This window comes from Platalea leucorodia, assembly GCF_965183815.1.
Source record: "Platalea leucorodia genome assembly, chromosome: 5".
Classification (NCBI taxonomy): domain Eukaryota; kingdom Metazoa; phylum Chordata; class Aves; order Pelecaniformes; family Threskiornithidae; genus Platalea; species Platalea leucorodia.
In genome coordinates this window covers 22,538,676-22,565,681 of record NC_138827.1, presented here as the reverse complement: position 1 = coordinate 22,565,681, position 27,006 = coordinate 22,538,676, and the positions used below count along the sequence as shown (strand labels likewise).

The window sequence follows — 27,006 nt, the reverse complement described above, 5'->3', positions numbered from 1 at the left end:
GAGACAGGCTAAGCACCCAGAGAGGTTCAATATATGTCTTTCTTACTTGTGATCTGAGTCCAGTTTTGGGACCAAAAGCCTGTCGGTCTCCTAAACAAACGTTTCTTGTTAACCCTTTCTGATGCAGAGGAACAGAAAAGAAGTGGTTGGTTCTGCATGCTGTCCACATCAACGGCCAGTGAGTGTGAAGTGGGGACCACAGCCTGTCTCAATGGAGTGTCTTGGGTCAGTGAATCCAAGAGAAGAGGCTGTGTCCTGCCTGGTTGTGAAGAACCACTGTGTGGACGCGTATGGACTGCACAGCATTTGGAAGGACGCCCACCACTCATAGCAGGCACAAACTAGTCCCTCTCTTGCAAGAAGCAAGCCAGAGAGGATGCCCCACAGACCCAGGGAGCATCGTGCTTGGCCATCCTGTGTCACCAAGTCGCTCTGGCACGCACCTCTCCACCTCTCATAGGGCCACCTGGCTGCAGAGCTCCGATGTCCACCCAAGAGAAGAAAGGCAGGGTTAGGAACTTCTTCATTACACGTTGCCTGCTCCTGAAGTTACAGATCTCTTGAGATCAACGTGCTTCTTGATGCTGTCTCAACAAGGTTACTGACTTCTGGTTTGAGTTCTGGTGTTGGGCCAAGTTGCCGAGTCCCTCGTGACCATCTTGGTAGGGCCATTGAGCTCCCAGTGTTGCACGACACCGTAACTCTGCGGAGAGCGAGTCTGCCTGGTTGCAGCCTGATTTCATCTATTTGTGGTTAGAGACACTTGTGAGAACAGAGATTTACTGGAGGCAAGTGGCACCGAAGGAGATGCTGTGTCTGTATCTAGCCATGCAGAGTGCATGAAAGGGCTTTCTTGAAAATCTAGAGAATAAATATTAGCTGAAGGAACAGACATCTGTGAGTGAAGTTTTGAAGTGGGTATATGTTGAATGTCCTTGTTTCACTCAAATCACAGAAGGCTGCCTACATTTTTTTTCATCTATAAAGATAGTAAATTGTTTGGAGTGGAGTCTGGAAGAACAAGCTGACCCCCTTTTGCTTTACTGCAATAAAATTATATAGTGTTTTAAAACCTATTTTATTAAACTCTACACTTACTGCTGCTTTGCCAGACCAGTTTTAGCTCCAGTAGAGCAAGCCCAGCTAATGAGGTCAGCTGATGACTGATGCAATATTATATATTTATTTCAGATTAAACGTGTTAAGAAGTGAATTCTGACCAAAAAATTCATTCTCGGGAGGAAACACAGAAAATTGCCAAAGCTCTAGCAAAAGTATTGCCTTCAATCAGGTCTGACATGTTAGTACAACAGTATATGGAGGTGTAAATAGTGTGCTGCTAACGTACGTTAGCTGCGTTGCTTAACACGTGGCTGGAAGGTGCTGGGGCTGTACATGCAGAGGAGGAACATTTATAGAATAAGGGACAGAGTTTCTAAATATCGACCAGCCCCCTCACATAATGCTTTGCTTTCCTTTTCAGCACTCCTGTGCATCCATAAATAAACTCTGCAATTAAATCCTCTTCTTCAGAAGAGATGTAATTCTGTGACTCCACTACTGTGGAGCTGAATCCAAGCGAGCAAGCGAGCTCCGGTGCCGGTGAGCCAAGGCCACAGCATGGCTCCTGTGAGCTCGCAGCTGGGGACCAAGCGGCAGCCGAGATTTCCAGCCCAAACTCTCTGTCTCTTTGCTTCTTTGAGTTTACGTCATGAACTTACCAGTCACACATTTTTATGCAATTTAATATCTTTTACGTAGCTGCATTTTCTCTTCTGTTATTAAAAAAGAAAAGGAAAAGCTCTCATGGGCATGAATGAAGATTTATATAATAGGTTGCAATGGCTCCATCAAAGCCATTGTGCTCTGTCTTGTGAATATCTATTTAATCAGTGGTTTTAAAAAAAGACCTTATTTGTGCTAAGTGATTTTTCTTTCTTAGACTGCAGCAAGAATTTCATACTCTTGTGAAGATGGAGTGCAGCCAGTCCAGCTACTCTAAGCTTGAATGCTGCTATTGAACTGTCTTTATGCTGGAAAGAGGTTCAAGTACTAAAGATGCTATTCAGATGATTATGGAGGTGCTACAAGAGTCTAGGAAGGAGCATTGCTAGGATGTTACTTCTGTGACGAAGTACTGGGGTTTATTAGCTAATCTATTAAATTCAAGTCAATATGCAGCTCAGTTATGCTCGCTCACATTTTCTACATCACAAATTTGCTTGAGAAGCGATACGGGTTGCCACTATGATTTAAGAGTTAGGCCAGCATTTGATGTCTTAGGGGGACCCAGTAGGTTTCAGCCCCTGCTCCCAGAGAGGACTTTGCTCCATCAGCCCTCGCAAGAGTTGCCCTGGCCGCGCAGGTAAGAGCAGCGTGTGGTTAAGGCGGCACTGCTGGCTCCCTGCCGCCACCAAGCCACCGGGCCAGCATGCGGGAAAGTCACGTCGGGGGTGAGATCCACCACCGTGTCCATGGTTATGTTCTCGGACTGTCTCAGTGGTCAGTGGCTTTTTGCTTCCACCTCACCCAAGGAAATGAAAAGGGATGGGAGTTAAATCTGGCTTTGCTTACTAAGACTAGTGGAGTCCGTGAGTATAAATTTAGACAGAATTTGGTTTCTGTGTGTGGCTGGTGAACAGCACGCGCAAAAAAGGTTGCGTTGTTAGATTAAGTCACGGAGAACATTTCTTACAATAGTAAAAAGCCATAATGAATAAGATGTGTTCCTACCAGTAATAAATCTTTGCACTTAAGCAGGGTGGCTTCTACATGGCTTCTCAGCCTGGCACAAGCCATTTTCCTCTCCGCTCTATGTTACTGAATACACTGAGCAGTCTCCCTTGCCCAATTAAAGCAGTACCTTGGCAGAAAGCAAGAATCATTTAGGGCTGACTCTGCTAAGCACAAAAGGGCTTGACATTAGAGTTTTGTTCCCTGGTTGCATCTCATGCCACCCAGCTATCTTGTTTGCTCTTCACATGACTTGCTATCAGGCCCTCAATATCTGCGTGGCATTTTATGTTGCCCTTGGTCAGATGTTTTGCTGGGTGACGCTAGGTTATTAATATAGCGTGTCACATTTTATTCTGGCTGAGCGGTATAAAGGGAATACCCGTTGTTTGTCTCCCACCCTGGGTCTGTAATCTTGATCTTTTCCAGACGCTCCCGACGGCTGGCAGACAGATAGCACGCAGTCCTGCTCGCCCCAGGACTGATTGGTTTCTTGGCCATCATCCAGTTCCAAGTACATCAACACATTTGCAGAAAGGTTTCCTACCCTGAAAGCTCAGAGCTTGAAGGAAGGAAGGAGCCGGATTTCAGCTGGAGTTCAGCAAAAGCACAGAGAGCAAGGGGAGAAGTTTCAGAAACTGCATCTTGGCTTGCACTGGAGAAGGCAGATGCCTGAGCTGGGGTGGGAGAGTGTGGGCTGGTGCTAAGTCTCCTTCCAGTCTCCTACTGGGATTTAATCTGAGCTTGAATGGGCTAATTTTAATGCATCTTTCCAATTTAAATGATATGGCTAGCAGCGATCTAGCACATGCAGCTTTTCTGCAAGCAGATGAAGGGTTAAACACCCCCGTTCGGTGCTGAGCTGCAGGAAGAACGCTCACGTCTACAGCTTATAGAATTACTGATCTGAAAACCGGTATCGAGCACGTACCGCTGGGCTCAGCCCTCGCAGGAGGTGTTGGTGTGCGCCGGGGTGTTTGCTCAGTGCCCCGGCGTTGCTGGGGCCTGGGTTGCACGCGCGTTGCTGGACCCGCTGCTGCAGCCTTGCCTGCCTTGCCTGCTGCCCCCGTGGCCAGCCCACCAGCCCCCTGGGGCTTTCAGCAGTTCCTCACTAGTTTTGGGTGTCTTCTCTCATGTGTTTCATCAGTGAAATCAAACATTTCTTTCTCCTCCTTGGAGTAACACATCTGTGCATATTATTTTCAGGTTTTACAACACTGAATGTTTTCACACAATTTGTCAATATTTTTTGAATGGATCCATTTTGGACATTGATTACCTCTGCCCTCTCACTCTTCATTAGCTCAGTACAAACCTTTATAAATACAGTAAAATACTCAGGATGTCTAAATTCTATTAGAGCAAGAATGAAGCTTTTACTATGATGACGCGAGTCTTAAACTGCAATCAGATATAATGATTTTGTGCCATGCCTACACATTTATGCTTATTCACACTGAAAACTTCACCTTCGGCATTATTAAATGGTAATCAATTGTAGCAAGTACTCTGCTAATATTTCTTCCTAATCTCCAAGTGTTTGTGGCTGTATTGCTGTATTGTTTGCTGTTACTGGACTTGATGACTTATAGCTGCATTTACTATATTCATAGTTTGGGGCTGCAGTGTATTTTGCTCTGTGCTCCCACATCTCTATTTCTTTTGAATAGTGCAGCTTTATGATTTGCAGGAAGTGACTCAAAAATAGTGATTGCAGCACGTGATTTTCAACATGAAACAGCTTCTAAGGGACCACTAATTAAGTCAGATCAAAATGAGCCCTGAAGCAGGTCTTGGGAAGATTTGCAGGTCTAGAGAAAATAACAGTGTTATTAAATAAATGATATTTTGGGTGCCAACAGTGCCAACAGTGCTTTTACATCAGAGAAATAATTCCTTCCCAAAATGTTTTTAGAAAGGCAGCGCAGAGGAGTTGGTTGAGATGCAGTGAGTCTAGTGCCGTGGCGTGAGGAGGCAGTGTAGGAGGCTGGCAGGAGCATTTCTGAAGGGCTTTATGGCAGGATGATGAGTTGAGGAAGGACTTGAGCAAGGAGATAATTTGGCAATAAGAAGACGCAGACTGTTGCAAGCACAAACACGCTGTAGAGGAGTCACAAGATGGTTGTGAAACTGTGTGTAAAGGAAGTGGCAAGCTGGGAGTTTCAGCCAGGCAATGGGAGCCAGGAACAGGAGCAGAGATTCCTGCGCTGTCTCGGTGAAAGCAGGAAAGTTGGAATGAGAACTGCGTTGATCTGGGCAGCAAAGGCACCCACAGAGGGGCTGGCCTGTGCGGACACATGCTGTGGTTTAGAAGACTTCTTTTGGATGGAGAAGCAAGCTCTAAGGATGCTAGAAAGGTTAAAGAAAAAAACAAAACAAAACAAAACAAAACAGGTAATGGATATCATATGTAATGGGTAATAATGTTTGCCCTCTTCCTAAAGTGTTCTGCGATCAATAGCTGGCAGGCCTGCAAGGACCGGCATCCTGAGCTCTGCCACACCTGGAAAATCTGGGGCCTCGTTTTTACTGTATGAGCTCACCATTTGGCATAAATGACACGAAATATGCTGCAAAACTTTTGCCCTGCCTGGCTTTTGGGGCCCATAGTCACTCCTATAGAAGGTTTTGCTCTTGCTGCCCACCATTTCTGTCTTCTCTCCGTGTTGTAGAAAGTTTTCTTTCTGCTAAATCCAGTTTGCTGTCCAGAATTATTAAGGTTCATTTCAGAGCATGTGATTTAATAGCAAAAAAAAAAAAAAATCTGTGTTTTAAATTCACTCTCTTTCCCCCCCCTTTTGGTTTCAAACAGCCTGAGGAGGAAGGGAGGGAGCGTGGGCAGGCAGAACAGAGCATGTCACTGCTGGTCGCTGCTGTGGCTGCGCTCAGGTATCCCTTGCAGCTCACCAGCATCGTTAGTAAAAATGCAAATGTATGGAAAAACTGTACTGTGCATGCCAGCAGATGGCACACTTTGTATTTACTGCCCCTGCCTGCTCAAGTGCTGAGGTGTGGAGGTTATCTCCAGCTACGGTAACAGCAGCTGTGGCAGAGGCAATGCTGGAGGGGTCTCTTTTGGAATGGTGCAACGTGCTTTTGACACCAGCCCCTTGCTTGTGTCTCCCCATTCCACCTGCCTGCTGTGCTGGCCGGGCTTCGGCTTAGCGCAGGAGAGAAGGGGCTTGGTAGGCGGCTTTCTGCCTTCCCCGTGCGACGGTGGCGGGGCGGGAAGGGGGCAAAGAGACCCCAAACCTGGCAGCTCATTTCTTCCAAGTCTCTCCCTGTGACATCCCCCAAATAAGTGTGCTTCTAGGGAGTGGATGGATGTTCAGTGGGATGCAGCTCATCCGCGGTGACTCACAGGCAGTGTAGGGGAAATGCGGGCACCGCAGGATCGGCTCCCTCCAAGTGAGCTGGGGTGGGGGTTCACTCCCGTGTCCATCAGGGGCAAAGCCAGAGGGCCAGCCGTGGGATGAGCCTCCTATGCCACCAGGCTCCGTCCTGCAATGTTGTACTCAATTATGCTATTAATCCCACCAGTAATAACATCAAGTTGGTGTTTACCCCCATCACTCCTACAGGAAAGCTGTTCAGTGATCTGTCTGCTCTCGAGGCAAAAAATTTTCCTCCGATTTCCAGCCTCAATTAATTCCTGTCCATTTTATACCCACTTGTTCTTGTGCCAGCAATGTCCTTTAGCTTAAAGATCTCGTCTCCTCTGCTGTCCTTTGCCCCGGTACGTGTACAGAAGCAGGGCATCATCCCTCAGTGGGTGCTTCAGCTGAGCCCCTCTGGCCTTACCATCAAGACCCTGATATGTTAATGGGAATAAAACAAAGCAGCAGTGAGAAACGCAGTGATGGCTGCAGCTGTGATTGACCAGAGCGAGCAAGGAGTTGCAATTTAAAAACAAACATATGAGCCATTTCTCTGCCTTTGCTTAGCTGCAGCGATGATGGAAATACCGTGGTTGGCAGTGAAGTAGTTACAGCAAATACTCAATTGTAGTTGTGTTAACCACAGGGTATCGGTATCGTTTGTTATTGCGGTACCCTGGAAGAGGGTGCTCTTTCCGACTGTCCGTTTGGTACACGTGCCAAACCACTTAGAGTAAACATGCAACTTTCTGCCAAAGGGCCAGATTTTTCCATCCTTAATATTTTGTCCTCAAATAGTACCAGTTGGCAGATGCTCGTGATTTGGATGAGGCTACTTTTGCATTAAGCTTCTGCTGGTCCTGAAATGATCAATAAGAGCTATAAAAAAAGATTGCCTTTGAAATCACATCAGTATACTTTGCCATTTGCTATGTACAGTGTCTTTTCCTATTGATGTAAAAGATGAAGAGTACAGACATTTGAAAGATGTGAAGCAAGTAAAATTTTGCTGAAATATAGCCAACCAGATTAATTTTTCTTGAGAAGGCTGAATCTCCAAAGGATTTAATAATCTGAATACCATCTTAGGACATTTTATTGTCCTTTTCCTGGCAGGGAACACAGATACCAATTATGGAGATAAATCGAAAAAACAGGTCAAATAATTATTTTATGAATCAAGTGAAAAGGCTTGGTGCATTTCTCAGTGCAGCAGCTTTCCACACATCCACTGTTGGACTTCGGGTGTTGTAGATGGACTGAGGGTAGTTTAAAACATTGGTGCAGAAAATTGGTAAATCTTGTGACTCAAAGACTGTCTGTCCTCCCAGTTCAGATTAGCCAGGTAAAACAGAAAAATCTGTGATCTCTGCAACTTGTTAAAAATTATTGTCATTTTATTCCTGTCTCCAGTCTGTTTGACAGCAGATCAGAACAGCTATTTGATTTGTAGCCGGTGCTTTCATGCAGCCTGTCGCAGCTGGACAGAGTTATGGCAGAGCAAAGCGGCTCACTGTGAGCTTGCTGGCCTGTTCGAAAAGGCAAAAGTGCCTCTTGGAGTCGTGCCAGGCGATCCTCTTTTTAAGGTCAGGATGAAATAAACCATGACTCTGGCCAGCAGCCTCCTGGTGCTCCGGTTCCGTACAGATACGGGAACACTTTCCTACGTGCTGGAAGCAGAGGTCATTTGCTGTACAGGACCCTTGAGACTCGTGCTGCTGTCTTGCATTTGCTATTAGTGCACGATATGCTTTGGGAAGAGTGTTAAGAGTGGATTACACTTAATAGGTATATGCAATACTTTAAGATACATTGATAAAAGATGCAATATATGACTGTAGTTCCCCTTTTATTACCAGTAATATGCTGGTGGGGAAAAGGCGAGGCTGGACCCCGGTTACACATTTGTGGGGTGGAATTACCCACCCCAAGCTGGCTCTGAGGAGGGAGCGGGGCTTGTCCGTTGGCAGAAATGCTGTAAGGTGTCCTGGAGCCCCACCAGAAGGCGACAGGCTCAGCTGCAGCCCCGCACCAGGGTCATGCCCTGCGCATGAGCCAGGCCACCGTGGGCAGCCTCCTCCACGGGAGGCAACATCCGTGTCCTGCATATTGGGAGAGAGTCTGTAAAATGTTACAGTGCTTAGATGCAGCTGTAAAAGCTGAACTGACACTGAACAGAGCATAACAGCCAGGCCAGACTGGGATAAATACTGTCCCATAACATGAATGTAAACATCTGTGCTGCAGAACAGCACCATTTCGCAGAGCAGGTGATGCCAAAACCCGGCGAGCATCTGCTGAGGAGCACCGCACTGTCCCCGTGCCACCTGTACTGCTGACCATGGGTGTGCAACTGCCTATCCAGCACCTTTCCTGCAGGTAAAGATGGTAACTGTCCCTCTGACGCGACTCAGGCAGGTCCTTCAGTGCAGGAAAAGCACAGCCTGTGTGCCGGAGCAGATTTGGTCTGATGAGCTGTGAACCGGTGGAGGGTGCTGGGCAGAAACACCCACACGGCGAGGAGAAGAGCTGTGTAAGTGCTGCACAGGGAGGGTAATACCTCATTAATACCTCAGCTTGGGCAGCAGCGGTAGGGAAGAAAAGCAGCTACTGCATTGGTTGCTAGCTAGAATATTTTCAGAAGGAAAAAGAAAAAAGCGCTTAGGAAGTAGCATTGCTGCCTGTGCTAAGAGTGGTTGCGCTCACACCCATCTGCATTTACAAGCTCTGGAAGTGAAAATAGGGAGGGTGCCTGCCGTGTTTGACTATGCCTTGCATTTTCCAGAGATTAATGGCAGTGAACCATAGTAAGATGATAAAGTAACCCAGGACGTGCATTTGGAAAAATAAGAACTGGTTTATAGAATTCAGGATTTCTTCTCTGGGGGACTTATGCAACCACATGATGTTAGCTCGTTACAGGATAACGTCAAGCTACTTATCTGTAGTAAACATGAAAAGGATTAGATTTCTTGGAACCCTCCATGCTAGAAGAAAATCCAAACTCAATTTTACCTCCCTCCTGTACTTTTCCAACTATCTCCTGGTGACTGTTCGGGCACAGTGCGAGGCTGCAGCCAGCTCGGCGCAGCACTGCGTGCTGTCCTTAGGCATGCATGGTGGCTCCGCAGCCTGGTGGCTTTCACCAGTGCATGTGAGTGAATGGCAATGGGGAGAAGTAACAGCTCAAGGACCTGACGTGCAAGATGCTGAGAGTTTCAGCCAGCGGTGCCACAGACGCGGTACAAGCAGGTAGCACAATGGCTTCTTTGTAGCGAATGGGGCTTTAAAAATCTAAATGAGCACTTTGTACCATCCTTCAAAATCCAACAGTGCTCATGCCGAGCTGGCAGCTGAACTGATGTTTGCTGTGCAAACCATGAGCCTCGCTAGGGTACCACTGATGAGTTATGCTGGAGAGATGTAAGGGCTCTGGTTGTGTATGCGTATTTTTACCTTCGTGCTACGCTGAAGATGGGCCTGGGCTGCAAAGGGAGTGCCACCAGCTCTCCGGTCTGCCTTGGACTCAGGGCCTGTGATTCAAAGCAGTCTGTAAGCACAAGGCAAGCTAATTCCTGGCCCCATCGTGTGCGATGGCAGACAGGCTGCAGACCGTGGCAGGGGGCTCTGCTTATTCTGCCTCTGTTGTACCCATTGAACAAGAGAGCTGCTAGAAAGAGCGAACTTCTATATTCAGAGATAACAAAGTCAAACAAACATATATTTTTGCTTTGTGATACACGCGGAGGCTTAATAACATGTTTAGCAGTAGATGACAGTTTACATTAGAAACACTTAAGTAAGTGCTGCTGGGTTTTCTATGCCAGGCAGCTGTGATACATGGTGCTGGGGAGGGACTGCAAGGAGTTTGGTGGCCGTATTTCAGGAGGCACAGGTGTTTGGGCTCTGGAGATAAAATAGAGTTAGGAGCCACATGAGGGACAAACCTGGCAGAGGGATTTGAACACTTTTGAGAGGCACCTGAGAGCAACAAGATTTTCCCCTTGGTGGGAGAAGGTCAGGAGGGGAAAAAAAGCACTAATACATGCTCCCTGTCAGCCTCATGGAGCCTCGTGCCCGTGTCAAGGCATCTGCATCGGCTGTCAGTGTGCTCAGCTCTGGCATGCCCGCTGTGTGTCCGATCCTGTTTCATTAAGTGCTGATGGTTTCAAGCACAGACCTTTCCGCGTGAAAGATTATTTAGAAAAAGCAGCAAGCTGTTCTGATAATGGGAAACAGGTGCACAAAATTAGATAGCAGTGAGAAGCAGTCGTGTCTGTACAGATCTGAAGATGTAAGAAAGAGCAGTTTTCATTGCTAATGGTGTTAAAAATCCAGCTGAATGCCTTGGTGAGAAGCGGGCTCTAATGATTGCGAGAGGATCTTTATAATGAGCAGAGTCTGCCCAAACTTCCTGAAATACTGTATTTTGGAAACATATTTCATACCATAGTAAAGATGGTACCGTAGTTAGAAGATCAGGAGTAATGCCCTCAGGAATGAGTCTGGGAAGGCAAAACAGATGGTAAGCCCTCTTGTAGAGTCAGTGCTGTCATCCTCAGGAAAAGTGTAAATTCGCAACATAAACAAAAAACACACAAGCCTGCCTCGTTTGGTAGACTTAAATGTGTCAGTCTTTGTGTTTTATGTTACAGATCTAGAAACAAACTGTGGGGCCGCGTAGCTCTCATGGTAACCATTTGACTTGCAATGACTATTCAAATGACTCTGAATTACATCAAAATTGTGGCGCAATCCTATTTTTCAGTTTTTATGCCAAATCTTACCACGTTCCAAGGCTGCTGGTGGGTAATGCTAATCCAGGGACAATGCATTCCTGATGCTGTCTCTTCCTTATTTCTACTCCACCAAAAAGCGTTGTGCCAAGACCCCCTTGCAGAGGTAGATCAAAGAGCTCGAAAGCTGACTTGTTGGATAAGTTGGAGGCAGCATCTCCTGTCGGGGACCTTGGCAGCTGCCATGTTTTCTGTGAGGGTGGTGCTGTGCTGTGGGAAGGAGCAGGCAAGGTTTAGGGGCAAAGACGGCTGGAGGGTGATGGGGAGTCCTGCAGCAGGGATCCCTCTGCCTGCAGAGGATTGGTTGGATTTTCCCCCTGTGATGAAGGACTGCAGTAGTTTTTAATGTAAAGAAATTGTAGTCATTACTGTAAAACTACAGAATTTGGACAGTTGGGGGTTGCTTTTATTAATTTTCTTTGTTTTGCAGAATGACTCATGAAACCTCGTTGTGTTTTACAGTTGAGCGTGATTTCTCCTGGCTTGCCATTGCGTATTTCCTCTGTTCATTATCGTGTTAACAATCACATCTTTCCACAGGTCCAAAGCAAGTGGCCCCTTAGCTGCTTGTCGGAGCGAGCTACAGCTAACTCCTGCCACCTACTGTCTTCTTTGCTCTTCACTTTATTAAGGTCCTGGTTTATTAAAAAATGCAGAGGGACAGAGGAGATGGAGCCGCGGCTGCCCCGTCGCTTGCACTGACCTGCCTGCTGAGCATTGCTCTGCAGCCACCCTGCTCCTCCCGCTGCCCACCCTGCCGCCTCCTCTCCTCCACCACCACCAGCTTTCCTCTCATCCAACCGAGTTAAGCGGAGAGCCTGGATGTTGAGTTTAACTGTAGCCTGGCTCCAGGAGAAAGCCAGGGGTCAGGCCGCTTTCCTTCACAGCTCTGCAGTGCTGAGAGTGGAGACTTGCTGGGCTCTGGCACTGCCCCTGCCATCGCATGCTTCGCCTTCGCCATGGGGGCTGTGCGCTTGCCGAGTTGGGTTTTGCCTGGTGGGTCTGCTGTTCCCTTTGGCTGGCACTGGGATTTGTGGCTTTCTGTGTCCACCGGATTCCCCTCTGCATCAGCTTCTGGGTTTCTGCTGGTGGTCAGTAACCCTGAGAGTATGCTCACCTCAGGGGTGCCGCTCACCCAGGCTCACGAATTGCACATTTGTGAATCCACTGGTAAAAACAGAAGGGCCTCAGGAGACTTGTTTTTGTCTGTCAGTCAACTCTGATTTGCAATTATTTTCTGGCATAGGGATTGCACCACTGATTCATGTCAGTGGTTAACTAATGCCTGTCCCATACAGACACTGTCACCTTTCCTCCTGTGGGGCCAGTTTTTGGCTCTGTGCAAGTGGGCTCAACTCCTTAGAAGCCCTCGGTGGCCTCCAGACGCACTGTCACCCCCTGAGACTGTCACAGCACTTGGAAAGGTTGGCTGAATAAACCTGATAGCACACACTGGAGGTGGGCGGGGAACGGTGTCAGCTCAGTGCACTGGAGCTCCCAAGACCGTAGAGCAAGGCACGCTTTTTAGAGAGGAGATCTCCTACGTGGGACAGGTATTTATGTAACGTCTTGAATGATTTATAGGGACCTTCGATACCAGGCTTGTGACCTATGTGTTTAGGTAACGCAATCTTAAGTCTCAACAGTGCCCACTTCATCCTGAGCAGGCTGGGCATGTGCACGGTTGTGCAGAAGAGCCCCTGGGGTTGGCACGGGAGGTACGGGAAAGAAGAGGCACATCATGGTGGATGACTGTGCTTTGGGCCGAAGATATTTCATCCACTCTCCCTTGGTGTGGACATGGGGTGAGGAGCGACTGTAGAATACAGATCAAGTATTTGCTGTTTTTTTACCTCTGGAGCTTCCTGCCACTGCTTCGGTGCTCCTGTGCCATCGTTGTTTCACAAACAGGTCATCTTGACTGCAAGTGCTGTTGCTTGAAAATAAATTGCAAAGCAAATTTTAGCTTTTTTTTCTCTAGCCTGTTGTAGTGGTGCTTTGTACTTTGCCATCCTTATTTTTAACTAGACAAATGCAGATTTCTTTTCCACTAATGCAAAGACTATGTGGTGCTGCAAACTTTGGAGAGGACCCTTAGAATCTGCGGAGTATTCTCAACATGATGCCACACTGATGATTAAGTTTTTCCAGCAGAGCTCATCAGTTAACTTCCAATGAAAAAATTTAGTGGAAAATGCAGCTCTGAGAGGGCAACTTTACAATCTAACTGCAATTCTTACCAATTTCAACAAATGTTTGTTCAGGAGATGTTTTTCCCGTGAGGATGCAATTCCAGATGGGCTGTAGTACAAACGAAGAGCAACTGGTGCACTTAATGTGCAGCAGAGATTTGAAAACCACAAGGTTAAGCTCTTATATCTCAGGCCACATTCTCCTAATGTTGGGTCAACCGGGGGAAATAGTTTCCCATATTTGACTTCTTGTAACTATTAAAAAACCACGACAGCAGAGACTTAAACCTGGGTTTTCGCCATCCCGGTGAACACCTTGCCCACCCAGCTGTGCCGCTGGGAGTGCCTATTCACAAGCACAAAATAGGACACTTGGTGGAGATAACTACAAACTCCAGGTTAGCCTTCACTTTTTGGGGGGGAATTTTCTGTTAACTTAATGGCTGAGCACATGGTTGGCTGAGTGCTGGATCAGGCCCAAGGAAGGGGAGCCAGATGAGGGGGCCGGCATGGCTGCAAGCTGAACTTGCGGGAAGAAATAAAAACGCCTTTCCAGCTGGATTAACTGCGTGATCCGTGCTGCAGCGTCCCAGGCGCTGGCACGGGGAGCGCAGGCAGCGTGCAGCCAGGAGCTGGCTGCGTGCACGCCGGGTGGCTGGCAGCAGCCGCAGCACTCCGAGCTGGGCGTCAACGGTGCCGGGCTTCTCACTAACGCAGCCTGAATGTCTCCAGCTCATCCCAGCCTGAGCTGTGAGTGCTGTAGAAATCTTGAAAACTTGCACAGTTCAAGCAAACTGTTCCCGGGGAGCTCTGCCTTTGCCAAAGTTTAATCTCCACCTTTACTCAGGTCACAGAGCATCAGGGCTCCTTCTTACACCTCCAGCTATGAAACTGTTCGCGTCGTCGGAAGGTATTGAAAGTCCCCGGGACTCAGGTGGGAATTTCTGCAGGAGTGACTCAGAATAGGCCTAGGCTGGCGGAGAACCTTTTTGTTTGTTTGTTAAAAGAGGGAAAGGGAAGGGAATTTGAGTATCTTCCGCCTACCTCAAGGCAGAGAAGCCATCCTACAGTAAACCATGCCAAACGAGATTGTCAGTGGATACTTTCCCTCTTACTAAACTTACTCCATTGCTGCTGGTAATCTTTGCAAAAGATCCCCTTATCAACCTCGCCCCCGCCTCCCTCCCTTCGCCTCTTACACACTTTTTAAACCTTGTGCGTTAACTTTTTCTCCCAAACCAATTGCTAATGTCTACCAGCAAGGATCAAGGCAGCCGCAGGATCAAACAGCCAGAAGCAGCTCTGCTCAGCTAAATGCTCAGATTTAGCTCATTGCTGTATTTCCATTTATGTCAGTAAACTAAATGTTCTCGATTGAAGGTTTTGCAATAAAATGTTTTGAGTAATCAGAGTTAATTTTCTGAACAGGTATGGATTAATTATCAGCTGGCTGTTGTCTGTAGATGCCATAGTTACAGACCTGAGTTTCTTCTGTTTACTTTGTGGCTACAAATAAAGTGTACTCAAGCTGTCATTGGTAAAAGAGCAGATAATAAAGAGCAAAAGAAAATAATATTAATTGAGTCATTATCAGTTTCAAGATGTACTTATGCAGTTGGGTAACTAAATGCTACAGTGAGGTATGGTAGACGTAGGAATCTTCTTCAATGTGTACTGTATTATACTGGTGCTTTCCTTTGGATGTTCCCATGCATTTTTTAATTATTGAGGAACCATATATGGGACCAAACAGCACGAGACCAAAGTAGTTACCCTCTATGCATGGCCATGAGGAACAGAATAACTGCCAGGAGACTTAGTCTTTTATCGCTCCACCCAGTAAGTAGTTTCTGGAGACATCAAAATTAACTGTCTGAGCACCCACTCCCTCCCAAGCCCATACACAACTGTAAATAAATATTTATGTTATAAATAGAACTGCTCAAGCAAAGTATGCAGTCTCTCACATGCAATGTATTATTACTGATATTTGATAAATTGTTCTGTAATTCATCAGTCATGCTTCGTACAAATTAGTTGGTGTATGAAGTTAAAAGAGCCAGGAAGCAGCTTGCATCAGGAGCTGCCACGTCCGAGCATGCAGCCCGTGTTTCACTGTCACTGCTGCTTCCAGGGCAGCTCCTGCATCCCCCTCCTGCATCACCGAACGCGGTTTGGCGTCACACCACAGCTCGGTGCTTGTCCAGGAAAGATACTCGGTTTTATTATACAGGAACCTGAAATGCTTCTGCAAAACCTACGACTGAGGTTGTAATTGGTGTCTGGGTTTTGAATGGTGGGAGAGTTTGTCCCCTGCTCTGCATCCTTCCTGACAATACCCAGAGAACCACGGACAGGCTACACCATAAAATCTGGATTTTAATCAGATTTCCTGATCAGGAGATAGAAGGCCTTAATGCTTCGAGGTGTCAGGTCACTGTCCAAACAGGGGAGAGGCTGCCTTTGTTCTGAGCCTGCTTGGTCTTTCATTCTCCACGGCCTCGTGTCTAAATAATGCAGGTGGAGTTCAGCAATGGCACCTTCACATCAGTGGTTTTCTCTGAGACTTTCTCTACCTGTGATTCCCTTCCGCAGTGTTTGGTATTTGTTTTCCTCTTCTCATTTATCCCTCAGTTGACCCGTACTGAATCTCTGTACTGTACTCACAGTAGAGGAGAGTAAGCCGAGACACATTTTGCAACTGGATGCAGGCTCGCTTATTTTTTTTTCACAATTCTATGTGTTACTTTCAGATCTACCAGAGCTTTTGCTGGGTTTTTTGCCTGGGTATTTTATCTGCCTCCTCCTGCAGCAGTGAAAAGCATGCTGCGTGCTCTGCAGAGCGGAGGGAGAGACGGAGTCTTCCCTGCCGCCGCGCTCAGGGGGATCTTTTAACTTAATACGATGAGTGGGGGCAGGCAGCAGCAGGGAGGGATGGAGAAATGTATGGCAGGGATCGCAGCTCGATGTTGTGGCCGCAGTCCGAGTGCATGCCCAGCTGGGTGGTGCGGTTAAGGGCAGTCATCAGGCACAATAAATTGGGAATGGGGAGCGGCACGTGCCCTGGTAGGAGCTAGAACTCAGCTCCCACTGCAAGTGAGATGAAGCCTCAGGCTTCCAAAAGCAAGAGAATTCATACTGAATGCACCCGTACTTCACTTGGCTTAGCTGGAACATGGTCATACATATGGTATTTATATCAGATCCAAATGCCCAAGGAAAGGAGGCCAACCTGCTTATTTTCAGGGTTTATGAGGGGTGTCACTTGCTAAAGTGTCCAGGGTGACTTCAGCCACAAGTTGCAGCAGCCAAGTTATGAAACTGTAAGAAAGTGGGTGTATAGTGGAAATGGTGACAGAAGGTTTGGGGCTTTTTTTTAATTTTCTAAACGGCCCTCCATTTTGCAGCCCAGCTGTTGAAATTCACTGAACTAATATCTTGAATGGCTAAGATGTGAACTGTGGCTGAAAAGAGTCTGGGGCATCCAGCTCACACAACTTCCAAGTCCTCATCAATCTCACAGGATTTCAAAAGTTTGCTTCCAGAGCGGATGGGGACAGGGCTTGGCTGGAGGATGGTGGAATGTCATAGCTTCTTTAGTCCCTGTTGTGCTTGTAAGGCTTGGAGTGAGGTTTTGCAAATCGAGCCCCCAACTCGTGCAAACACTGCGGCCATGGGGGTGGCGTGGGGAGAGCTGCAGAGCTTGGGGACGGTGTTTGGCTGCTGCGTGTTCATGCTGAGAGCGACAGGAGCTGTGCTGAGCTTAGAGAAATTCAGCCCGAAGGAAGACTGAGCAGATGTAGTCAGGAAAGAAGCCTCGGGGGTAAATGTTTTATCATAATGCAGAGTCCTGCTTGCATACAGTAGAAATATGCCAGCGAGAGGCTGCAGTAAATGTAGCCCTGCATCTCATGTACTGAGCAAATGACACAGTGTGGGCAGCGCAAATGTGACACATGCACTGAAAAACATCTTTTGGCAGGTGCGCGTGACACACAGTATGTGTTTTGTTCACAGCTTCGATGTGGAAAATGGCCCGTCACCAGGTCGCAGCCCGCTGGACCCGCAGGCCAGCTCCTCGTCAGGACTGGTATTGCACACGACGTTCCCGGGCCACAGCCAGCGCAGGGAGTCATTCCTGTACAGATCCGACAGTGACTATGACTTATCACCAAAGACGATGTCCAGGAACTCTTCTCTCCCAAGTGAACAGTAAGCATAAATTCAGCTCACATCACATTTTAGAGCTTTACATGGCCTCCTGTAATCCTCAGAGCTCTGTTAAGAGGTGCTTATGGGTGGTACTCACATTTCATAGCCTGAGTGCCCAAGACGGTTGCTTTTATGGTCTGCCAAGGCATGACTTTCCTCTCCCTATCCCATCCTTGAAGTAGTCCCCTTTTCTCTGTAATTTGGCAGAAGAGCTTTCAAATCCGTACCCTGAAATAACAGAGAATTTTTGCATTTACCTTTTCTTGGTACTAGTTCTTCACATGGGAATTTTTGTTTGGGGTGTGAAGCGCTTGCAGCTAACTGTGGGGTAAAGCCCAGGCTGTGCTCAGGGCAGAGACCGCTGCGAGCTGCCCGTGTCCCTGCTGGGCCTGCCGGCAGGAGAGCCCTGTCGCTCCAGCACTTGGCTTGCTTGGTGATTGTCTGCACTCTCTCTTCTCCGTTGTGCTCTCATCGTGCGTTCTCAGAGCCTGGTTAACATCATCTCTGCTTTTTCTTAAGTAGGTAACGCTCCATTAGCCTGGACGACAGAAATATGACTGTACTTATATTTACAGTATTACGCTTCTCCATCCTGTTTTCTGTCACGGGTTGTTCACTAGAACTGAGCGGAAAATACAGCAGAAAGCTGAGACAGATGGTTAAGCCTGAGAGGATCAATACAACACAGAGTGTGGAGCTTAAATGAGTGTCCTGGATTTGCAGCCCTTTATTTTAAAAGGCACAGTTTAAAGTTTTAAAGTGACCATTAAGCTATAAAAAAGTGCTCATAAAAAAAGGTTAACTGCTATGAAAGCCTTGCAAGTTTTGTCATGAAATAGAAGTCTAAATATTAGCGAGATCCATGAGGAGAATTCTCCTGAAAGAGAACATCCCTCCCTGTTAGTTAACGTTTAGTAAATATTTACCAGAGACAAAGTAACCACTCCAAATTATGCAAATACCATGTTTTGTGTAAACGGTGGATTTTAACAACTGCCCGGTGTTGCGGGCCCTGTGCTGGAGGAGGCAGCTGTGCTGGGGCGGGGAGAGCCTCGTACAGCTGTGCCCACCACCCTCGTTTCCCCCAGCTTTATAGCTGCCTGCAGTTAGAGGTGTCTATTTACTGCAGGCATCAAGGCTCCTGCAGTACTCAGGGGAGCCAGCATCTTCACACCGACCTGGTTTTGACATCAGCGTTGAGACAAGTTTAATTAAAATGTGGACTTAGCAGCACCAATACCTGAGTCTGGACAAGCGGACATGCCCTGTGGCAGCACAGCCAAGGAGAATACCCTTTTGAGGGGGTCCAGCGCTGGTGAATGCCTCTCTAGAGGTGCACGTGGCAGCCCGCAGCCATGCCTGCTCTGCTGCCTGCAGCCATGCCTGCTCTCCTGCCCCTGCTCGCTGCATCAGACGCGCGTGGTGTGAAGCACCCAGAGGGACGGGAGCCCACCAGCAGCCGCGCTGGGTTGCCTTGCTTTCCAGCCGCTGCCAGGTCTGTGCTGTGCAGCAATAGCTCTACCCTGCCATGTCTCACTTAGGTAAATCAGACTGGATTTTTCATATACGCACAAGTGCTATGTATTAATATCGCAAAAAAAAATCCCTCTTATTGATGGTGACGATGTATTTTTCTCAGAATTTCTGCTCAAATCTTCCATGATGAAAACGGCCGGACAAAACCCAGAGGCTGAATAACGTTAAGGACTGTGACAGAGATGAACAAAAGCCAGGAAATTCAAAGCTGACCTTTCCCCAGACCGTTACGTTTTTTTTTCCACCGCGGTGCAAGCGTGCTGCCTTAACTTTTGAATTTCCTGGCTTTTATTGCCTGGTGTTACCAATCTTGAACAGTCGCTCCAGCTGGGTTGTTTTGGATATATACTGTGAGACCTTTCCATTAGGAACAAGATTTTATGTAGTGTTAAATAAACGCTGCATGGGTTAATGTTTGGGGGTTTTTTGTAGCGGGTGCTGCCTGGGGAAACCTCCCTCTGTAAAATGCTCTTTCTCTGGGGTGAATGACGCCCTGTTTGAGGGAAATTTACACATTTTTCTCCATTTCTCCTTAGGCATGGGGACGACCTGATTGTCACACCTTTCGCCCAGGTGAGTTGACAGCCTGTTGGCCTCTCAAATTAAAAAAAAAAAAAAAAACAACAACAATAAAACAACAAACTAACTAAAACCTGAGGCGGAGAAGATAACGTACTCCGGTTTTGCCTCCCTCATAGGTGCTGGCGAGCCTACGAAGCGTGAGGAACAACTTCACGCTCCTTACCAATTTGCACGGCACCTCCAACAAGTAAGCCCGTCGTTTTTCGTTCCCTTACGGCTCGCACGCAGCAAGGGCCGGCGGGGTCCGAGCAGGGGCGGCGGCGGCCGGGGAACCGCGGTCGCGGTTCCCCGGCCGCCGCCGCCCCTGCTCGGACCCCGCCGGCCCCGGGCTACCGCCGCGCTGCCTGCGGCCCGCTCTGCCTCTTGGGCGGGACGCCAGGGGGCGCCAGAGCGCAGGCCGCCGGCCGGCTCCCGCCGTCGTCTCCCACCTCAGGGAGAGCATCCCCCCGGGGCATCGCCTCCCCCGGCGGCCGCCGAGCCCCCGTTCCCCTTCCTCACGCCTGTCTGTGCCCCCTCAGCCCCGAGAGAGGCTCTTGGCTTGCCAGCGTCGCAACCCCTCGCTGCTCAGTCATGGCGCCTGGCTGGAGAGACTGGAAAAAGCATGGCGAGCCTGAGGAGGGAGCGATGTGCTTCTGCTTGGAAAGGGGGTGCGATGTGTTTCTGGGCAAGCTGGGTGTGTGTGATGTGATATTTTCCTCACTTTGCCAGCTTGGCTGTCCCAGGAATTTGTTAGGTGCCCCGCTCAGAGCAGAGGCATCATTGGTGTTTGGTCAAGCTGTGGTGCTGCCCTGCATTTCCACCATTGTTTCACAAGAGAGGCAGTCACGGCCAAAGGGCAGACGCCAAGGAGGGAAACCCCAAGCGTGAGGCTGTGGGGACGCTGAGGATTTCCCCGACAGGGCAGGCAGCAGCGTCCTGCAGCTCGGCTCTGGGGGGCTGCCCAGAGAACCGGCCTGCGCTCCCTGCAGGCCAGGGATCCTACCTCGCTTCGTTTGACACTGTAATTGCACTGAATGGGGAAGGTGATGCACTGAACTTAGGAGGAGGATGTTGTTTTTTATACCTGCTGAACGGGAGAAACCAAACAAACTCCTTTTTATGCCTTTGTCCGGAACGACCGTTTCCCCTTAGCTATTTATAATGAGCCAGTCATCATCATTTTCTGGCCTGTTTTGCCCCAAGAGAGCTGTTTTGCCTGAAACCAGCATCATTCGTTCCTGGCGACCTCGGTTATGCACCCACCCATCCCACCCTGGGACTGGCAGGCGCTGCTCGCTCAGAGCGTCCTGCTGGCTCCTGAAGTGAAGGATGAGGTGCAAAAGTGTGCTCCAGTGGGATGCCACGGGCTTGCTCCACTGCTGCACGCGTGAGTGGCATCGCCTGGGTGCCCGCTATGGACTCTGCTTTCTGCCTTCCAATGTAATCTTGTATTTTACATAAAGCCCAGCGTTTTATCCAGGCATGAGGTTTTCCTCCCGTTGATTTCTGTTTGCAAATTTTGATCGGAAGGAACCGCCGCGTTCCAAGATCGAGGTTAATAGAAAAACAGATGGCTGAAACAGATTCCTTTTTTTAAGCTTTGCTTTTTTGAAGAGCTCGAGCATTTCAGCAGTTCCTAATGAGGAATCTGAAATTGGATGGGGCCGGAAGGAAGTGAGGGCGTAACCTGTAGGACACAGAGGCATCTTGCAGTGTCCTTTTGAAAACATTCCCAGATTTGATTGAGGTATAAAGTCATGTGGCCAGCCAAAATAAAAGTCATTAAATGTTTAAACCATTAGATGCCAAACATCCAAGTCCGTGGCGGAATGTGCTTCCAGGCGGTGTGGAGCTTCCCGCACAGTTTCCAAACAGCTCTGCTGGGTTACAGCCATGCCGCCAGCTCATGATTTTATCATATGTCTCATGATATGTGGTATTTTACTTAAACTTCTGCTCTGGGGATCATGAGAATCTCAGCTTTTCTTTAGCCCCTCCTCTCCCCTCTTTTTTCCTCTCCTCCACTCCCCACCCCACCCCAAGAACGAAAAAGAGGATGCTGGCCCACATATTTACAGAAATGCTGGAAAATATGAATGTTAAGGGCTGGAGGAAAAAAAAAACAACTAGAAGTCATATTTTTTGGACTTTAACGTCAGGGTTTTTAAGACAGTTTCCTGATTGGAAAAGAGACGGGTATGATTAATGGTTTCAGAGTGCCTGAGTTTGGCAGATGTGGCCCAGGACACGGTCAGAAAGTATCTGGCGCCTACTCCTGTTAATACCCGCCGGCAAGAGAGAAGGATCTTCCTGCGGGAGCCATGTACACTTGAGCCTGGTGGTGTCTAAGAAGGGGCAGTGCTGTCGAAACCCAGATCTCTGGGTCTCTGTTGCCTGCGCCCTGGCTGCCACAGAAACCAGGATGGGCACAGCCAGGACGTAATTCGAGGATGCCGGGAGCAGTGCCCTTCCCTTTTCAGGCTTTGCAGCGGGGAATACCCTACTGATACTAGTTCATCCCTCCCCGCCCCCCCGAAGGCATGTCTGTGCAACTCAGTGCAGGGTTTGGAGATACCTGGAGCACGTCTCCCCAGATACTGGAAGCGCTGCAGCCGCGGCGTAGTGTCCCTATTGGGGAGTTTCTGTTTTTTAGAGATTTCAAGATTTGGCTTTTCAAAGGCTCAGCAGAGGCAGGTCGGGGCAGATTTTCAGAGAAGTCGGCATCCAACATGTGTGCCCTGTGCTGAACCCTTCGAAGAATCTGGGTCCCGCAGCTCCCTCCAGAAAAGCTGAGCCTTTGAAATCGCAGCCGGCAAGCGGGTGCTGCGCCCAGGGGAGCCTGCTGCTCAGGAGCAGGCTTTGGAGCCCCGCTGGCCCACGTGCTGCCGGCGGACCAGGAGGCTGGGGCCGAGGGTTTGAAGCAGGACTGCAGCTGCGTTACCCTAACGCAGATCTTACCTGGTTAGCAAGGCCTTCCTGAAGCACTTCTGAAGAAGTGCCTGGAGCTACAATTGCAGCAGAATTGAGCCGCTCACTTGCTTTGATTTTAGCTTCAAAGGAGAGCTGGCAAATAATGGGTGTTTCAGTTCAGTGGCTGACTCAAAAAATTGGGGTTAGAAGGTTGGCTAAAAGAGAGTGTGGGGAAATCTGGCTTCGCTTAAAATGTATCAGAAACTTCATAGGGAAGCAAAACCCCAAAGTTTCATTTTTGGTCAGCCTGAAAAAACACATTCAATCCAAAATGAAGGATCTTGACTTTGGTGTCAACTCTTTTTAACTTCTTTAAAAAAGAAGTCTCTTTTTTCCCGAGTAAATTATGGGTTCAACTTGAAAAATTAACAGTTTTATTTGGCAAATCTCACAACGAAATATTTTGACATTTGGAGAAATACTGCACCCTTTTTTCAGTCAGACCCTGTTTGCTTGACCTGAGCCAATTTTTCAAATAGCTTTTGGTCCTTCTGAAATCCAGTCTTTTCTGATGAAATTGTTGCTCCTAGTCAAAAAAATGTCCTTCAGCTGTTTCAGTGCTTATGCTAGTGACTGCAGAGTCTTCTTGCTTGCTTCCAGGTGCAATTCAAACTGTTAATCGTAGGGTTTAAAGCCGTACATTTCTCACCTTACGTATGGCATTGCCTTACAGCCTGCATGCTGGTGTAGCACTTGACATTACTTCAGTGTTCAGTCCAGACCTTGTAGGGAGAAGCTTTTCGGGAGAAGGCCTTGGTTCTGGGGGACCCACTGACCCCCTCAGCCACAGAGACTCGCCCTTGCTGACTTCCTGGCATCTTTTGAGCAGAAAGTTGCAAAGGCAGCATGGGATGATGGCGTATCTTCCCTGGTATACCTTCTTTCCAGCATGTGTTTGTGTGTGTCTAGCCACGGGACATACATCTTTGGGTTTTCCTAACAGATATATTGATACTGCTCATTAACTGCCAAATCATTTTAAAGTGTTTTGGGCTTCTTTGAGAGTATGAAAAAGGATTTTTAACTGTGGGAATTGGCAGTTTGAACTACCAACAGGGTTTGCAATGATAAAATAACACCTATTTATAGATTATTCTTTATGCCTCTTAGGAGATCTCCAGCAACGAGTCAACCACCTCTCTCCAGAGTTAACCCGCAAGGTATGTGTGTGACTTTGATAATCACCTGCAAGGTGAAATGCAGATGAAGGCTTATTGCACGTCATTTTACTAACAGCTGCTTCTCTGCCCCCTCCCCCTGGTGCAGTTCTGGGCTCGTAGAGCTGCTTCTGAGTTACTCGTGCAAAACCAATACAAGAGAACCATCAGGCCCAAATATTGTTATTTTAATAGTTTGGGTTTGGGGTTTATCCTTGTGTGTTAGCATAAAAGACGAACATGATTTTGGTTTGATAGTCATGGCCACAGTGACTGCTATTCTTCTGAGTCCCTGTGCTGCACAGGCCTGGACAAGCCCCAGCCTACAAGCCTTGAACAGGCTCAGACACAGCTGTATTTTTTTATCCTGTTTATTTCAGTTTGTTTCCATGTGATCTATGTAAAAATTGCAATCTCAAAAACCTTTCTCAGGTGAAACTTCCTCTGCTTTTATTAGGCTGTCCTGGAACGGCATTTTTTTGTTTCGTTTTTTGCTTGTGGTCTTTTGAAATCTACATTTAGCAATCAAACGAGAGCAGAAGTCGGTGAATGTGGCTAATCTCATCTTCTTTCCTGTCTGCTCGCCCTCTGCACACGGTGTCCCTCGGTCACCTTGTCCTCACCCCTGTGTCGGGTCAGAGACCACAGCAAACACAAGTAGGTTTGACTATGATCATGGAGGAGAACAACAGCGAGCAAAGCCTCTGGACGGAGGGTGCCGGGCAGCGCAGCATGTACAGCTTGCGCTAGAGCCTGGGCAAGCGAGGGACCCCCGAGGGGACTCAGTGTCCGCCTGGGGTGCCAAAGAAAGGTGGGGTAGGTCGCAGTGCGAGCCCAGCAAGCGGAGGCAGGGGGGAGTCGTGGTGGGAGCAGGGGGCTGCTCAGGTGGGGTGAAGGACTGAGGATGGGAAGTAGAGGCAACCTGCTTATGACAAGTTTCTTTATTGTTGCAGCTGGGTTTAGCCATGCAGTGCTGAGGGCTTGTGCGACCCCTCTCAGGAACAGAGCTGGCCTTACTTGCACTAATTTAAAGGTTACTCCCACAGAGAAGGAGATAAGATTTGGAGGAGTGCCCATTTGTAAGGTTTAATCTCAGCCTTTCCGATAATTATATGCTTGAAGGGACTAATAAAGCTTAATTTTTACAGTGAGTGAAACCCAGATAACTATCATTTTCTTTCATGCTGTTTATTATTTACTGTCTGGGGACATGTATAGTCCTGGACACTTCCAGATTAGGTTCCTCAAAACTTGTAAATGGGATGTGGAAACCTCTGATGCAGAAAGAAAACTGGACATCACGATCTTAAATGCCTTCTCCTGCACTCCCTCTCTGTGAACAGTGTCAAGTCAGGGCTAGCAGGAATGCAACTCGTCACTTTATTTAAAAGGCTGTTCTAGCAAGACTTTGATTTTGTGGCCTGTGCGAAAAAAATCATGGAAAATTTCATAAGCTTTCCATAGATCTGTTTATATAGGTTACAGAATCTAATAACAAGGAGAGAATTCCCTTCCAGGAATTTTTAGATTAATTTTCTTAAGACTTTCTGTGGAAACAATTGCTTTCAACTTTTTAACTCTTTGTGGATATTTTTCTACAGTATTTCCAACATGAGCTGTAGGATACTTGTTACTTTTTAGCTAACCCAAGCTTCTAATGCTGGGAATACATGAAAATTTGAGCTTCCTTTTTGATTGAACACATCTGACACACATAATTGTAGAGCAAGTTTTGTGTTACGCTGCAAAGCTCAAAATGAGAAAGCAACTGAGAAGAATCCAACTTTTAGCATTCTTAACCTTGTGATCCTGACTCACGGTTTTTAATGTTTCAGTGCTAGTAATTATATGTGGATAGGTGGATATATCTGAAATAAATTGTATTAACATCTTACCTGAGATGTGAAAAAAGAAAATGTCCAGATGTGGAAATGAGCCACGCTGGATGCATTTTCAGTATGCAGATTTTTTTTCAGTTGCAAAAGGACTATGGAAGAAGACTGCAGCTCAGCAGCTTGTGGAATCTGTAAAAAGTAGAGAAATGTAGGCTGGATTTGTGGCCCCTCAAGTAAATGAGTTCTTAACCATGTAACTTAGCTGACTTCTGGTGAAGTCTTCAAATGAAACAAAAAATGTGAGTTGTATCATTACAACTTAAGAAAGTGAATTGTGACAGTTTATAGGTTAAGAATAAGAAATATTTTTGAGATTGATAGGAAATTGTGTAATTTGCTACATGAAAGAAGCCAATATTGACATTGTTAGTGAAAAAGCCTGGGGTTCTTACTTAAATTCAGTTTCAGATTATTTTTGTTGATGAATTTTACCAGCTCTCACAGGATCTAGTCTCTAGGCTGAAGCAATCCCTTCCTGGCCAGCCTAAGACATTGCATCTGCCATACTGTCACACCCCTATGCTGAGGGCATCAGGAGTGAGCTTGCTGAGAAGGGACAGCAGCTCTGACACATTGAAAACCAGACTGATAGAGCTGCCACACTCACAAATTGTCAGGTAGTTTACAAGGCTTAGACTCATAGCAGAGAGAGGGGATGCAAATAGGTTGGATATTAGGGAAAGCTTCTTCATTGAAAGTGTAATCAGGCACTGGAACAGGCTGCCCAGGGAAGTGGTTGAGTCCCCATCCCTGGAGGTATTTAAAAGACGGGTAGACGTGGTGCTTAGGGATGTGGTTTAGTGGTGGACTTGGCAGTGCTAGGTTAACGGTTGGACTCAATGATCCTAAGGGTCTTTTCCAGCCTTAACGATTCTATGATTCCTAGGTGAGGCCAGCACCCAGACACCTGCCTACTCGCTTCTGGGATAGGTTGTATACCTGCAGCTCACATTCTCCCCATGCTCACATGAAAATAGAGGTGTAAGTGAGGGATGCCAGTGTTACTCTATCCTGCAGTTATTTATTTTCTTATTTATTCTAGCATGTAAGCCAGGACAATTCTGAATTTCTGACCTTATTTACTTGTTGCATTTGATGTCCCCACTTTGCTGCCCAGAGTGCATTCCGGGTTCCTGTAGAGCCTCTCTTGTTTCCTGCGGAGGCTGTAGTCATTCTGTACAGCGGTTGCCTTGGTCAATTTGGTGATTGCCTTCCTTCACCTATTTGCAGCCATTGTTACATATTGTAATTCATGTCAGTATAGCAGAAAACAATGACAGCCATTTACTTTCTAAGGAAGTTTCCATGTAAATGCAGCAAGAACAAAGATCTTTAGGGGATTTTTTTTTTTTTTCAGTGCTTGCAGCTTTTTTTTCCCTAGATGGCTTCTGATTTGGAAGTTGTGAAAGGAAGGAGAGATTTTCCTATCAGAACGCTTCCAGTTATGTGCCAATGGCTCCTGTGTCTGAGAGGACACAGAGTTTTTTTCCTGAAAGTTTTGGAGAAGGAAACAGTAATGTTTTGATTGGGACTAGGCTGCGTTACATCCCTCTAGATAAAAGAATGTGTTTTGAAAT

The 27,006-nt window shown here is 47.3% G+C and overlaps 1 protein-coding gene across 2 annotated transcripts in view; it reads left to right on the top strand.

Moving 5' to 3' along the window:
- The window catches only part of PDE4B (phosphodiesterase 4B), a gene marked incomplete at its 5' end in the record, with an annotated part of 194,197 nt that overhangs the window by 114,948 nt on the left and 52,243 nt on the right, over window positions 1-27,006 (top strand). For both annotated transcript variants that reach the window (XM_082314235.1, XM_082314236.1), the window contains 4 exons: window positions 17,116-17,310; window positions 19,383-19,419; window positions 19,545-19,615; window positions 23,488-23,537. In XM_082314235.1, the coding sequence (XP_082170361.1) occupies window positions 17,116-17,310; window positions 19,383-19,419; window positions 19,545-19,615; window positions 23,488-23,537 (353 nt within the window). The remainder of the gene's footprint in view (window positions 1-17,115; window positions 17,311-19,382; window positions 19,420-19,544; window positions 19,616-23,487; window positions 23,538-27,006) is intronic.